At 46.3% G+C, this 13,254-nt stretch overlaps 1 protein-coding gene across 5 annotated transcripts in view; it reads left to right on the forward strand.

The window, feature by feature from the left end:
- Window positions 1-2,562: 2,562 nt before the first annotated feature.
- Window positions 2,563-13,254, forward strand: part of IKBKB (inhibitor of nuclear factor kappa B kinase subunit beta) — a 52,889-nt gene continuing 42,197 nt past the window's right edge. For 2 of the 5 annotated variants that reach the window (XM_037055464.1, XM_037055467.1), the window contains exons 1-2: window positions 2,563-2,714; window positions 3,386-3,508. In XM_037055464.1, the coding sequence (XP_036911359.1) occupies window positions 3,404-3,508 (105 nt within the window). In that variant the 5' untranslated portion in view covers window positions 2,563-2,714; window positions 3,386-3,403. Of the gene's footprint in view, window positions 2,715-2,793; window positions 2,954-3,102; window positions 3,202-3,385; window positions 3,509-13,254 lie in introns of those variants that run through there. The other 3 variants (XM_037055465.1, XM_037055468.1, XM_037055466.1) reach the window with 3 other exon arrangements.

Below are 13,254 nucleotides of genomic sequence, written 5' to 3' on the forward strand. Positions count from 1 at the left end.
AGAGAGATTTACATTCAGTTGAAAACCAAGTTATTTTTGCCCTGGCTGGTGCGGCTAAGTGGATTGAGTGAGGGCCTTCCAATCAAGGGGTCGCTGGTGGGTTGGATTCTCAGGCAGAGCCCATGCCTGGGTTGCAGGTCCCCAGTTGGGGGTGCACGAGAGGCAACCACACATTGATGTTTCTCTCTTTCTCTTTCTCCCTCCCTTCCCTTCTCTTTAGAAATAAATAAATAAATAAATATATTTAAAAAGAAACAAGTTATTTTTAGCTAAACAATGAGAACTCTTAAATTACAGTGGTACAGAGTAAACTTTTGGCCTCTCAGTTGTCAGTGGATGTCTCCCTACATTTGTCAGGGACAGTAATTTTCAGAGGGGACAGGATTAAAGAGAAACCTTTTATGATGTCATACAGGAAATTGACTCTACAGAGGGCCTAGCACAATAAGAGCTCAATAAATGTTTAATTTAAAAAAGTTTATGTATTAAGCAAACACATATTGCTTTACAACTGTTTACCCTTGTTCCTTTCTCTTCCTGCCTTGAGGCTGAGTGTTCTATTTCTCAGAGACTGTAGAGTAAATCGGGAAATCCTGAGCTGTCCAGGGTGCCTAGGGTGGCCCTGGGTGCTGCTGGCCTATCTGTTTGGGTTGACATAATTCCCAAGAGTTAGCTAATGTTAGCAGCCTCTAGGCTCTGGTCAGGCAGGTGTGTCCTCTGTGTCAGGCACGGCTCTACCATTACCTCATCTGTCCTTCATAACAACCCTGCTGGCGCCTCTTTTCTCTGACTTGTGTTCCCTCCTGTCTTCCTGCTGCTCTTAGGCTGAACCAGATTAAACTGCTGACCTTTGCTGCTGATATTGCAACCGTTTTTGAGTTAAAAAAATGACAGTTTCATGTACTTCCACCTCATATTGCCCACACTTTAAAGAAGAGAAATGGATGCTTGCACTGGTTAGGTAATTGGCCCTGGATTCTCTGAAGTAGTCAGTCAATAGCAGTAGCTGCTTCAAAATCCAGTTGGCCTCCTTCTGAACTTCTTAGTATGCCAATATTAATTAGCTATTAAGAGCATGGACCCAAAAAACAGTTGCCTGAGTTTCAATATCAGATCATCAACTTACTAGCCTGTGACTTTGGGATTAAGACTTTTCTGGAGCATTTTAGATCTTGTTCCCCAGCATATGCTATCAGTTTGGTTAAACAACAACAACTCTGCCCCGGCTGGTGTGGCTCAATGGATTGAGTGCTGACCTGCAAACCAAAGGGTCACTGTTTCGATTCCCAGTCAGGGCACATGCCTGGGTTGCAGGCCTGGTCCCCAGTAGGGGGTGTGCAAGAGGCAACCACACATTAATGTTTCTCTCCCTCTCTTCTTCCTCCCTTTCCCTATTTAGAAATAAATAAATAAATAAAATCTTAAAAAAACAACAACCCCAAACTCTTATAAGATAAAAAAAAATAACTGACAGGGTAGCTCAGTTGGTAACAGCATCGTCCTGATACACGAAGGTTACAGGTTCAATCGCAGGCAGGGGCACATACAAGAATCAACCAATGAATGCGTAAATAAGTGGAAAAACAAATCGATGTTTCTCTCTCTCTCTCCTTTATTCTCTCTTTAAATATCAATAAATAAAAAAGGCTTTTCCTCTTTGTGCTTCAGTTTTCTCATCTGTAATATGGAGATGATAATAATAATTCAGTATTGTTCAGTTTGTAAGGTTGACTTGAAGATTGAATGAAAAAATTCCAATACACAGTTTAGAAAGTGCCTGGCACTTAGTAAGCACTCTATAAATGCAGCAGTTATTATTTCTGATTTCCTTTCACATTTTCCCTGCTTTAGCAAATACACCCCCACACACAACTCCTTTGCGTGCTAATATGTGCCACAGACGGAGACACTATTGTTGCAAAAGACCTTACTCTAATATCACATAGGTAAGAGACGGAGGACAATGCTCAGGGTTGAGAGTCTCTCTCAACTTCTCAGTGTCACGGGGCCTGAGGCTGCTCCTCAGTGCTACACTACTAGGTTTTTTCCTTTCCTTTATTTTTTTTTTAAAGAGGGGAGTGGAGTACGGTTGTGGTTTATCATTCTTGATACCAAACCAAAGAACCTCCAGACCAGGGGAGCGCAGAGCACAGGAGGCCAGTGGCAATTCTTGTAAACAGTCCCTACATCAATCCTAGCGGGGGGCGCGGGAAATTCCACCTAGTTAGAAGTCAGGGAAGCAAGGTCAAGTTCACCCTAGGAGGGCTGCGGTGAGGAAATCCCCGACACGCCTTATCCTGAAAATCTGCTTCAGGTGGAATTTACTAAAGAGAATTCTGGCGTATTAGGACTTGTTTTAGGACTGTTCCCTATCTCTGAGAGCACGGCCTGTACAAATTCAAATAACATTGTCTAGATGCCACACGCATCCATCCCAGTGTCACCTGAGCGCCGGGCCCCCAGTGTATAGCCCGGGCTGCGCGAACGCCGTTCGCAACCACAAGCTGTGGCCCGGCCAGCACTCCCTGCGGCCCCTTTAAGAGCGGGCAGGGAGCCCACGTGATCCGTGACGACAGAGCAGGAAGTGTTTGAGGAAGCAGCGCTAGGCTGGCAGGTTTAAGATTCCCGCATTTTAATGTATTCGGGGTGGTACCAGAGCCCCCAGTTTTGCCGCCCTAGGCCCCGCACCCCCCGTCCCGTGTCCCCGCCGACAGGTGAGTCCTCGGGCGGGCGTGGGCCGCCGGGCGCTGGGGCCCCGGTGCCACCTGCAGACCCCTCACGTCCTTCGCCCAGGCGTGCTTGCACCTCCCGCCTTACTTGAGGCTCCTAAAGAAAGTTCTGTCGAGTTTAAAAGCCGGGGGTTTCTGGGCGTGGAAGCGTTTCTCGTGCAGTTGGAATGGGGAGGCCCAGGAAAACAGCCTTGGCCGGGGCGGTTCCAAGTGGCTGCTTCCAGGTGGGTGGCTTTGGGAGAGAGCTGTGATTCATTGGATTGTGTGAAGACACACGTGACCGTGGGGAAAGTCAAAGAGATTCTGCCCTTGCCACCGTGGACGGAATGGCACGGCAGGGCGCCCCTTGCTGAAGTCCAGGCTGGGGGTCCCTTTTCCAGGTCCTGGGGTGTGAGGCATCCTCTCCTTTGAGTGACTTTCCTCCCTGCTTGCTTGCACAATGCCCGAGGTGGGGCGGGGGAAAGTGATTAAGGTAAAAGTTTGTTACCAAAACCAAAATACAAACCAAACTTTCCTTTCATATGAAACGAAAACCAGCTCAGTTTTTTCTTCTCTTACGCTGAAGGGCTATTATACCTGTTACCTTCATCTATCTCCTTCAGTTCCATTTTTTTCTGAACCTTAACCTTTTGTCCCCCACCCCAAATTGCTTACAGAGTTAGCACGGCATCAGTATGAGCTGGTCACCTTCCCTGCCAACTCAGACATGTGGGGCCTGGGACATGAAAGAACGACTCGGGACTGGGGGATTTGGAAACGTCATCCGATGGCACAATCAGGTAGGGGCTCTGTGCAGCTGGGAGGAGCCACGGGCCGCGGGGGTGAGGGCTGGGGAAGACGGGCCCTCCCTCTCACTGCCTGTGTCCCACAGTGTGCCAGTTGGGTGAATGGGGTTTACCGTTGCCTTGGGCTTCTCTAAAGAGGGTGACAAAGGGGGACTGAGAAGGGGGGCTTCAGAGCCGCTGAGCTGGCTTTAGCTTAGTGGTCCCCAAGCTCTGTTGACATGCCACCTAAATAAATAGTAAAAATATTTTGAGCTTTTCAGCCTCAATGATAAATATTTTAAATTACAATATGTACCTATGCTAACACTAGACTGTCATGTACTAAATACATTGTGAACTAATACATCACATATTATAAAACATCCAAGTAGGAGAATTTAAAAGATGGGAATAAGAAAATATTTATAAATGTCTTCCCAGTATTTGTATGCAGTTCTTCACAACACAACAGACACAGATGGATGTGAAAGTGAGAACTGTCGTTAAGGATCTTAGGTGAAAATCCATATTTGAAATAATTTTTTTAAAAATTTTATTCATTTGTCTTTAGAGGGGAAGGGAAGGGGAGAGGGAGAGAAACATCAATGTATGGTTGCCTCTCCAGCATCCCCCATTGGGAACTGGCCTACAACCCAGGCATGTGCCCTGACTGGGAATCGAACCATGATTGTTTGGTTTGCAGGCTTGTGCTCAATCCACTGAGCTACACCAGCCAGGGCTGAAATAATTTTCATAATTTTGAATTATTTAGACTGATTTCTCTTTCGATCTGATTATTGTCTCATTGTTTTTCTTCCTTACGTATTTGACATGAGTTTCTCACATTAGAAGTGTTAGTTCTTCCATCTTTCTGTTTGTGCAGGTGTTAACATACTGACATTCTCTGCAGGGATCTTTTTAAGCCACTCAGCCATTTCACAAGAGTTATTAAAAATTATGGAATGCAACCCATAATTCTAATGAAACAGAGCACATGTAATCTGCAACTTGTTCCCATAGGCCCCTGTCCACCCCTGCCTATGAAATGTCCTTTCTCCTCAGGATACCTAGAGTACCAGAAGTGGCAAGTGACCTTTTGACAGATGGTCAGAGGAGAGTGCCATATAGTTAATATCAGAAAAGCTTAATTCCTTTTAAAATTTTTTTTGGATTCTAGTCTTGGGTAACCCCTGGGAGCATATACGCAATTCGGAGACCACTGCTCTAGGGAACCCTCACTCACCTAATCCAAAATTCAGACGCACTGAAGTCCTTGAAGGAACTGCTTTTTCGTCAAGGGCTGCTGCGCACCATTTTGGACTGAAGGGATGGCAAATTGTGTAACACTTTCCAGAGCCTGGCTGCAGCGGGCAGGGAGAGTCATCGAGGCTCTAGGCTGGCCAGTACTCTGCTCCGAACTGCAGCAACATTCTCACACCCGACTGGTAAACTAGGGTTCCAGCAAACCCCACACCTGGCTAGGGGGGACTTCGTAATATCACTGGCCCAAATTCAGGTCAGAGTATAACCGGGGGCCCGGTGTTGCAACAGAAGAGCTAGATCATTCTATAGACCCGATGTACCCGGCCTGGGCTGCTTGTAAACAGGCCGAGGCTTTTAGAGTCTTGACTGTGCGAACATCTTGCTGCCCTGAACTAGAGACATCTTGGTTTCCTTCAAAAGAGTTTTGTACAGATGTGCTGCTTGTCCATCATCTCTAGCTCAAAATGCCCTCTCTCTGTCCTCTGGGTTTGGAAAGCTATTGTCGGATTGAGTTTTATTTCTGGCTTTATATACATGGGCCTAAGAATATGTGTGTGTGTTACTTTTCTAGAATTACTAGTTTCAAGTTCCTTGCTGATAAACCTTAACTTGTTTTTTTTTTTTAATTTAAAAAAAGCCAAAAGCCAAACTCATCCTCATCCTGCCACTCAAGGCCCCTCCTCAGTCTGGCCTCCCCCTGTCTTTCTAGCTTTACTGCCCGTCGTTGGCCTCCAGCAGGTTTGTGGGCTGAGCCTGTTCTGGGCCAAGTCTCTCTCTCCTGGACAGCTTTCTCTAAATTCTACCCGTTCTTCCAGGATGAGCTGTAGACCATCTCCTCTGTAAACCCGCTGTGGACTCCTTAATTCTGTGGACACTGCTTCTCCCATTGAATGCCTTCAGCTCTCTCACCTGGCATGCTTCATAAAATGCCTGTTGGTCTGTGTGTAGGAGTGTGTCTGGTCAAGGCTCTGAGTTCCTGGTCAGCCAGGGCTCTGTCTGGCTCTGGGTTTCTTTCCGGGGCCCCATAGCAGCTCTCTCTATGTCATACATGTACCAGGTGCATAAAATCGTTCATTTAGTCAGTCCCTAAATACTGTCTATTAGGGGTACAATGGTGATTAAAACCCCTTTGGGTTTTGATAGAGACTTTTTTGGAAAAGAGAGCCATTAATCAATAATTATAAATGTAAACTCCCAGCTGTGGTAAGGGTGACACGGGAGAGGGACCCAGTGCAAGGAGACCTGATTCCAGGGCTCGGGGAAGGCTTTCTCAAGGAAGTGGCACTGCGGCAGAGACCTGAGGGATTGGTGGGAGTTATCTGGGCGGAACGTGTGGGAAGAGAGTTCCAGGCTGAGCCCTTGCGAAGGGGTCGGTCAAGGCAAGTTGGTGGGACTGAAAAGCCAGTGTGACTGAAAGGAAGGGTGACAGGGAGCCAGGTGCCAGGGAGGCTGAAGTGTAGAAGGTGAGAATCAGACACTGGTGAGGAGGTTTTGCTTTGATCCAAAGAGCAATAGGAAGCTGGCGAAGGGAGTCCGCTCAGATTGGAAGGGGCCAAGCAGTGGTGTGCTGGGAGATCAGCTCTCAAAAAAAAAGGAAAAAAATGTCCTGGTTGGTAGTGGTTTGCAATTTCCACAGAGTAACTACTCCCTCCATGGCTATTTCAAGGCACTGAAAGTTTAACAACCAGTTCTCCCTGAATTCCTAAATATTTAACAGTCAGGTCTGAGGAGCTCGTACCGGGACCCCACTGACACTGACGGCCGTGTCACATGGGGACACCAGTTGTGAGGCTTGCGGAGTAGTCCAGGTGAGAGACTGGACCGGGCTGATGGTGATGGAGATGGAGAGCAGTGGGCAGATTAAAGGGCTTTTTTTGGAGTAAAGTTGACAGGACGCAGTAGTGGAATAGAAAGTGGAGGAACTGAGGGAGTGGGAGGAGTTGTGTGTTCACAGATACTTAGAGAATGCTTGCTGACGGGCCTGGCTGGGCCCAGGAAGCCCTCCACCGTCTGCCTGGGTTCTTCCTCCTCTGCAGACACCTGTAGGACTGCTCTAGGTGCTTGGGGGAGGTTCTTACAATCAGGGTTCAGCGTCAGAACATGAGCATTGTCTTGTCTGGTGGGTACCCCTCTGTTCAGAGCCTCTTGAAGAAAGCAGCCGGGTTAGAGTGGTATCAACTTACTTAACTCCAGTCAGGTATAATGATTAGATGTAACATCATCGTGCATGTCTCCCTAATATTCCAGGTACTTTGTCTTGCCTGCAAAAGAGACAACTTTTTAAAAAATTTATTTATTTAGAGATTTTATTTATTTTTAGAGAGAGGGAAGGAAGTGAGAAAGGGAGAGAAGCATTAATGTGTGGTCACTGCTCACGTGGCCCCCACTGGGGACCTGGCCCTCAACCCAGGCATGTGCCCTGACTGGGAATTGAACCAGCGACCCTTTGGTTCCCAGCCCAAAAAGAGAGATTTTTTTTTTATCACAAGAGAAATTGCATAAAAGAGCCTAAACATTTGTATCCTCAGTCAGATAAGTGATGCCTAATAATAGACCCATCGTTTATTGAGAACCTGCTGCAAGCCAGCACTGGGCGAGGTTTAATGTATGTGCTTTATCTCCGGGCTGCACAGTAACACTGGGAAGAAGTGCTGTGCTGCTGTCTTTAATTCCATTTTGTAGCCGAGGAAACTGAAATGATAGCTGAGAGGTTGAGTCACTTACTCTGAGGCTAAGCTGGTAAGTGAAGGAGTCGGACTCTGCATGTGGATCTGTTCGAATCCCAGCCTCATGCTCTCCCCACTGTGGCTTCTCTGTGGTGAGGGAAGCCAGGGTAGGGGACACCCGTAGGACATTGTCAGTTCTCCACAGGCAGTCTAAACCGTTTTGAAGCACTAAGGAGAAAACCTCCTTTTGAGGATAAAATATGTCTTCCTTGTTTAACAGAGAATCCTGAAAGGCTATTTCTCAGTGGGGAAGGGCAGTGTATCCATGACCCCACCCCTGTTTCCCTGAGGTTCTTTATTCTTACCAGGAGTGGGCCTTGGCAATCCTTGCCAAGTTGCTACTCCCTTAAATCTGCCCAAGAGTCAATACAGCCTAGATAGGTTGATAATTTCAATAAGATCTTGGTTGAATACAAAGGAAGAAGAAAAGGAGATGAACCTGAGTGACCTCCGTCTGCAGCACCTTGTAGGGGAAAAGGGAAAAAAACATATTACTCGCAGTCACACAGTGCTGGGTTCAAATCCTGCCTCTGTTATTGCCTGTGTCACAGCTTTGGGCCACAACTTCCACCCTGGGTTTTGGGGATTCTAAGATATTAATACCTCCAGCTCTGGGCCAGACATGGGCAGCTGCTCTCTAGAAGCATCTGGAAAAGTTCTAGGATGCCTTGTAAATATATTCTCCATGTACTTTGATTTCAAAGTGTCTGGGAAGCACTGTCTTGGGTCCCAGAGGATGCTTATATGAGCATTAAATGAGGTGATGTAAACACTGGGCTGTTATAAACATATAGACAGTAAGGCATTATTAATCATCCCTCTGTGAAGTGGTACCGACTGTTTCCTGGCCCCTCACTGGGGAAGACTAAGCTCACTTCAGCTTATCTGTGTGTTTTGAAGTCTTAACAATTTTAGTCAGTTCACTAAGAATTTATTGAACACTGACCTAAGCTCCATCACAGATCTATCAGGGAAAAATATAAGACATGACCTTGTCCTTAATGTGCTTCTGCTCTAATCAAGGAGAGAAAATGAGTACTCAGGAACTTATCAGGTGTGTCCATACGTAAGCACCAAACTGTGTGGAGATGACAATGGCTACTATCTGTCAAGAGTGTCACATGCAGCAAGTCTAGGGGCTTTATCCACTCTGTTCCTTGGCTGCTCAGTGGAGAGTGAAGGCTTCTTGTGGAAACGGCACTTGAGCAGGATCTTGAAAGGAAGTGGACTTTCGATAGTCTGATGGGAGGACAGAAGGCATTTCAGGTGGTAGAGCCAGATCTACACAGGGCGAGAGAAAGGAAATACACTGTGACCCACTCAAGGCTCACGTTGTATCAGACACTCCCTCTCACTTTAACTGACGACACCGGAAGGGGCAGAGTCATCTCCGTCTCGTGGATAAAGGCCCAGAACCTTAAGTAATGGGCTCATTGTCACATTTACCCCGTGAAGGATGAGGGACTTACACCCTGACCTACTTCACCCCTGAGCCCCATGGCTGAGTTTGGAGGCCGCCGTGTCCATTGGGTGTTTATACTGGACAAAGTGGGTTCAAGTCAGAGCCCTCCCATTGTAGACTGGTCAGCGCTTTGAGAAAGGGGTGAAGCTGCAGCCGGACCCTGGAGCTTTTGGCTCTAAGGCCTGGGTTCTGTCCCTAGGATCTCTCTGGGCCCAGCTTTGGGTCTTTTTTCTTAAACATTCATTTTTGGAGGGCAGGGCTTGAGGAGGAAAGAGGAGCTTATTACTAATTGCCCCTTTATACCACAGTGGCCTGCTGGATGATCACCATGGTAACAGGAGGGGGTGATGCCTTTCTGTGCCAGGTGTTTGAATGCACCTTTTTGGCGGCCTACGTTTGCCTGGTCATTAAAAGAGGGCTACCTCTGGGAAGCTGTGCCAGCCACTGTATAAACTAACCTTCCAGATCACTTGTGCTGTGTGTGGCTGCTGTCAATAGCCCTCAGAAGTCTGAGGATGTGTCCCCTACCTCCTGCCTCCTATTACGCTTTACGATACACTCACATTTACACACAAGTTTTATATTTTCATGTACAAAAAGTGAAGAGTCACAGAGACTCTTAATGACCTTCGTAATGATCTAAGTCCCCCCTAGATTCCATTGCCGGCCCCTTTCTTCACTTCTCAAAATACAAATTGATTTTAGATTTGGTCCCACATATGGAGTCCACCTACTGGAATTTGGATAGTGAAATGGTTCAGGCCAAGTCTAGGATGCCACGGAGCTAAGCTTAGAGTAGGGGGCACCAGGCCAAAGAAAGAGAGTTATCCACTGCTGCTAAGAGTTTCATTGCTGGTAAAGAACATACTCCTCAGGATTCCATCACCAGTATTCATAGTCTGTTTCTGTACTGTTTCACTGAATTTACTTTCTGGAGGAGGGGTGTTTTAAGCTCCAGGAAGTCATTATTTGGGGTTATATTTCAAATGAAACATTACTCACAGGAAAACTGGAATGTTCTAAAATATTTCCTAGAAGGCCGCTGTGTAAGAATGGTTTGTATGCCTCCATCTGTGCGGGGCGGCCCCAGGCCTCGGGAGGTAGGGTTTCCCCTACAGCCGTAGGACTAAGCGGAACTGTCCACAAGTGGGAAGTCAGATTTGGTCTCTATGTCCAGTTATCCCAGTGTTCACATTACTAAAATCACTTTTTAGTTTAGTTTGAACATTGAGGCCGGTATCAGATCTTTGACAGATGAAAGATCTGTCTTTCATTGGACAGATCTTTTATCTCAGTCTTCAATATAAAAATCTGTTCCTGGATTCTGGGTTGGGCCCAGCCACAAGTGTGCTCAGCCCAGTGTGCGTGTTGAACAGACTACAGTCATCTACAGTTTCCCAGTGTATAGGTAGACAGATTACCTAAAACATGTTCTCAGTCACCTAATAAATCGACCCTTTGGGTTTGACGGATCAGTCATTTTTAGGAAGGAAGCATACGGTTTGTGGTAGGTAGAATAATGGCCCCTAACAAAGGTGTCTACGTCCTAATTTCCTGAACCTGTGAATATATGAAGTTACATGGCAAAGGGGAATTAAGATTGTAGATGAAACTGAAGTTGCCGATCCAGTTGACTTTAGATGGAGAGATTATCCTGGAGTGGGTGAGGGAGGCAGGAGCATCGCTGTGTAAGTGGTACAGTGTGACAGAGACTCAGCTAGGCATTGTTGGCTTGAGGATGGAGGGGTGGGCCCTGAGCCACGGAACTCAGGCATCTTCCGTCTCGAAGCTGGAAAAGGCAGGGAAACGCATTCTCCCCTAGGGCCTCTAGAAAGGAACATGGCCCTGCCGACATCTGGATTTTAGTCCAGTTTGACCTGGGCTAGACTTCTGGCCTCCAGAACCTTAAGGAAATAAAGTTGTGTAAAGCCACCGAGTTTGTGGCAGCTGGTTATAGCAGCCGTAGAAAACGAACATTCTCTTCTGTGATTTTGAAGTTACGATAGGTGCACATTTTAAAATATCTTGGTTTAGACTACTCTCAGAGTCATTCTGAGGTAGCACACCATGGGGGGTCTTCTGGTAAACTGTTGCTGATAAGGCCGCCCATAAAGACACCGTGTGCGGAGTGTACACTCTCAGCAGTGTTGCCGCATTCACAGCGCGGCCCATCCGCCTTCCCTCCCTTGTAGAACTCTGCATCCCACAGTTGGAGTTTCTGTGGGGACCCCAGCTGCCTGGAAACAGGCCTCTATCACGGCATGTGAGAGGGGCTCTTGATGAAGTTACTAGAGAAACGGGCAAAATCGCGAGTCTGAACACTAATAGGAAGTGAAACTCGAAACCACAATTTAAAAAAATAGTTTATTTATTTATTTTTAGAGAAGGGGAAGGGAGGGAGAAAGAGAGGGAGAGAAACATGCATGGGCAGAGAAACATTGATATGTAGTTGGCTCTCCCATGTCCCCAACCGGGAATCAAACTGATGACCTTTTGATTCACAGGCTGGTGCTCAGTCCATGAGCCACACCAGCCAGGGCCGGAAAACAAATTTATGTCAATTTAATAACAGACAAGAATTTGGAAGTGCATGATGTAGACGGTATAACATTTTGTGAGATGTAATTAATTCTGTACATTGATTGAAGAAATGGTATTCTTTTTAAAAAATATATTTTATTCATTATGCTATTACAGTTTTCCCATTGCCTCCCTTCATTCCCCTCCCCCTGCACACCCCTCCCCCCCACATTCCTCCACTTTAGTTCATGTCCATGTGTCGTAAGTTGTTGAGCTTCTACATTTCCCATACTATTTTTGCCATCCCCCTGTCTCTTTTCTACCTACCATTTATGCTACTTATTCTCTGTACCTTTTCCCCCTCTCTCCTCCCACTCCCTTGTTGCTAACCCTCCATGTGATCTCCATTTCTGTGGTTCTGTTCCTGTTCTAGTTATTTGCTTAGTTTGAATCTCTTTTTGTTTTAGGTGTGGTTGTTAGTAATTGTGAGTTTGCTGTCATATTACTATACATGTTCTTTATCTTCTTTTTCTTAGGTAAGTCCCTTTAACATTTCATAAAATAAGGGTTTGATGATGATGAACTCCTTGAACTTGACCTTATCTAAGAAGCCCTTCCATTATAAATGTAAGCTTTGCTGGATAAAGCAATCTTGGATGTAGGTCCTTGCCTTTCATGACTTGGAATACTTCTTTCCAGCCATTTTTGGCCTGCAAGGTCTCTTTTGAGAAATCTGCTGACAGTCTGATGGGAACTCCTTTGTAGGTGACTGTCCCCTTATCTCTTGCTGCTTCTAGGATTCTCTCCTTCATTTTAATCTTGGCTAATGTAATTATGATGTGCCTTGGTGTGTTCTTCCTTGGGTCCAACTTCTTTGGGACTCCCTGAGCTTCCTGGATTTCCTGGAAGTCTATTTCCTTTGTCAGATTGGGGAAGTTCTCCTTTATTATTTGTTCAAATAAGTTTTCCACTTGTTGCTCTTCCTCTTCCCCTTCTGGTACCCCTATAATTCAGATGTTGGAACATTTAAAGATGTCCTGGAGGTTCCTAAGCCTCTCTTCATTTTTTGAATTTTTATTTCTTCATTCTTTTCTGTTTGGTTGTTTTTTTCTTTTTTCTGGTCTACTCCATTGATCAGAGTCCCAGTTTTCTTCCCATCACTATTGGTTCCCTGTGCATTTTGCTTCATTTCACTTAGTGTAGCCTTCATTTTTTCATCTAATTTGTGACCAAATACAACCAATTCTGTGAGCATCCTGATCACCAGTGCTTTGAACTGTGCATCTGATAGGTTGGCTATCTGTTCCTTGCTTAGTTGTATTTGCTCTGGGGCTTTGATCTATTCTTTCATTTGGGCCATTTTTTTTTTGTCTTGTCACGCCTGTTACCTTGAGGGGCAGAGCCTTAGGTGTTCAGCAGGGCGGGGCAACCCAGGTCGTTGGGTTATGGTGCTGTATGTGGGGGAGCATCTGAGAGGGAACAATGGTGCTTGCTCTGCTCTCTGTCGGATTTCAGTCCCCTCCGCCACTTCCCACAAGCAAACTGGGCCTTTCTGGTGCTGATTCCCGTGTTGTTGGGCTTGTGTAGGTTCCAGGACCCTGTGGGTCTCTCCGACGAACTCTCCTGTGAGGCTGAGAGTCTCTCCCTGTGCCTCAACCCCCATAGGTGTTTTCAATTGGTGCTTTGGGGCTTTATTTTTCTGGGGCTGGGACCCTGGGTTGTGCAGTCTGTTAGGTTCCCCAATTTTGCCTGGTTTACCTGCACACGAAAGTGGGACTGCGGCCTGGTCA

This window comes from Sturnira hondurensis, unplaced genomic scaffold, assembly GCF_014824575.4.
Source record: "Sturnira hondurensis isolate 20B ecotype Veracruz unplaced genomic scaffold, ASM1482457v3 Scaffold0008640, whole genome shotgun sequence".
NCBI lineage: Eukaryota > Metazoa > Chordata > Mammalia > Chiroptera > Phyllostomidae > Sturnira > Sturnira hondurensis.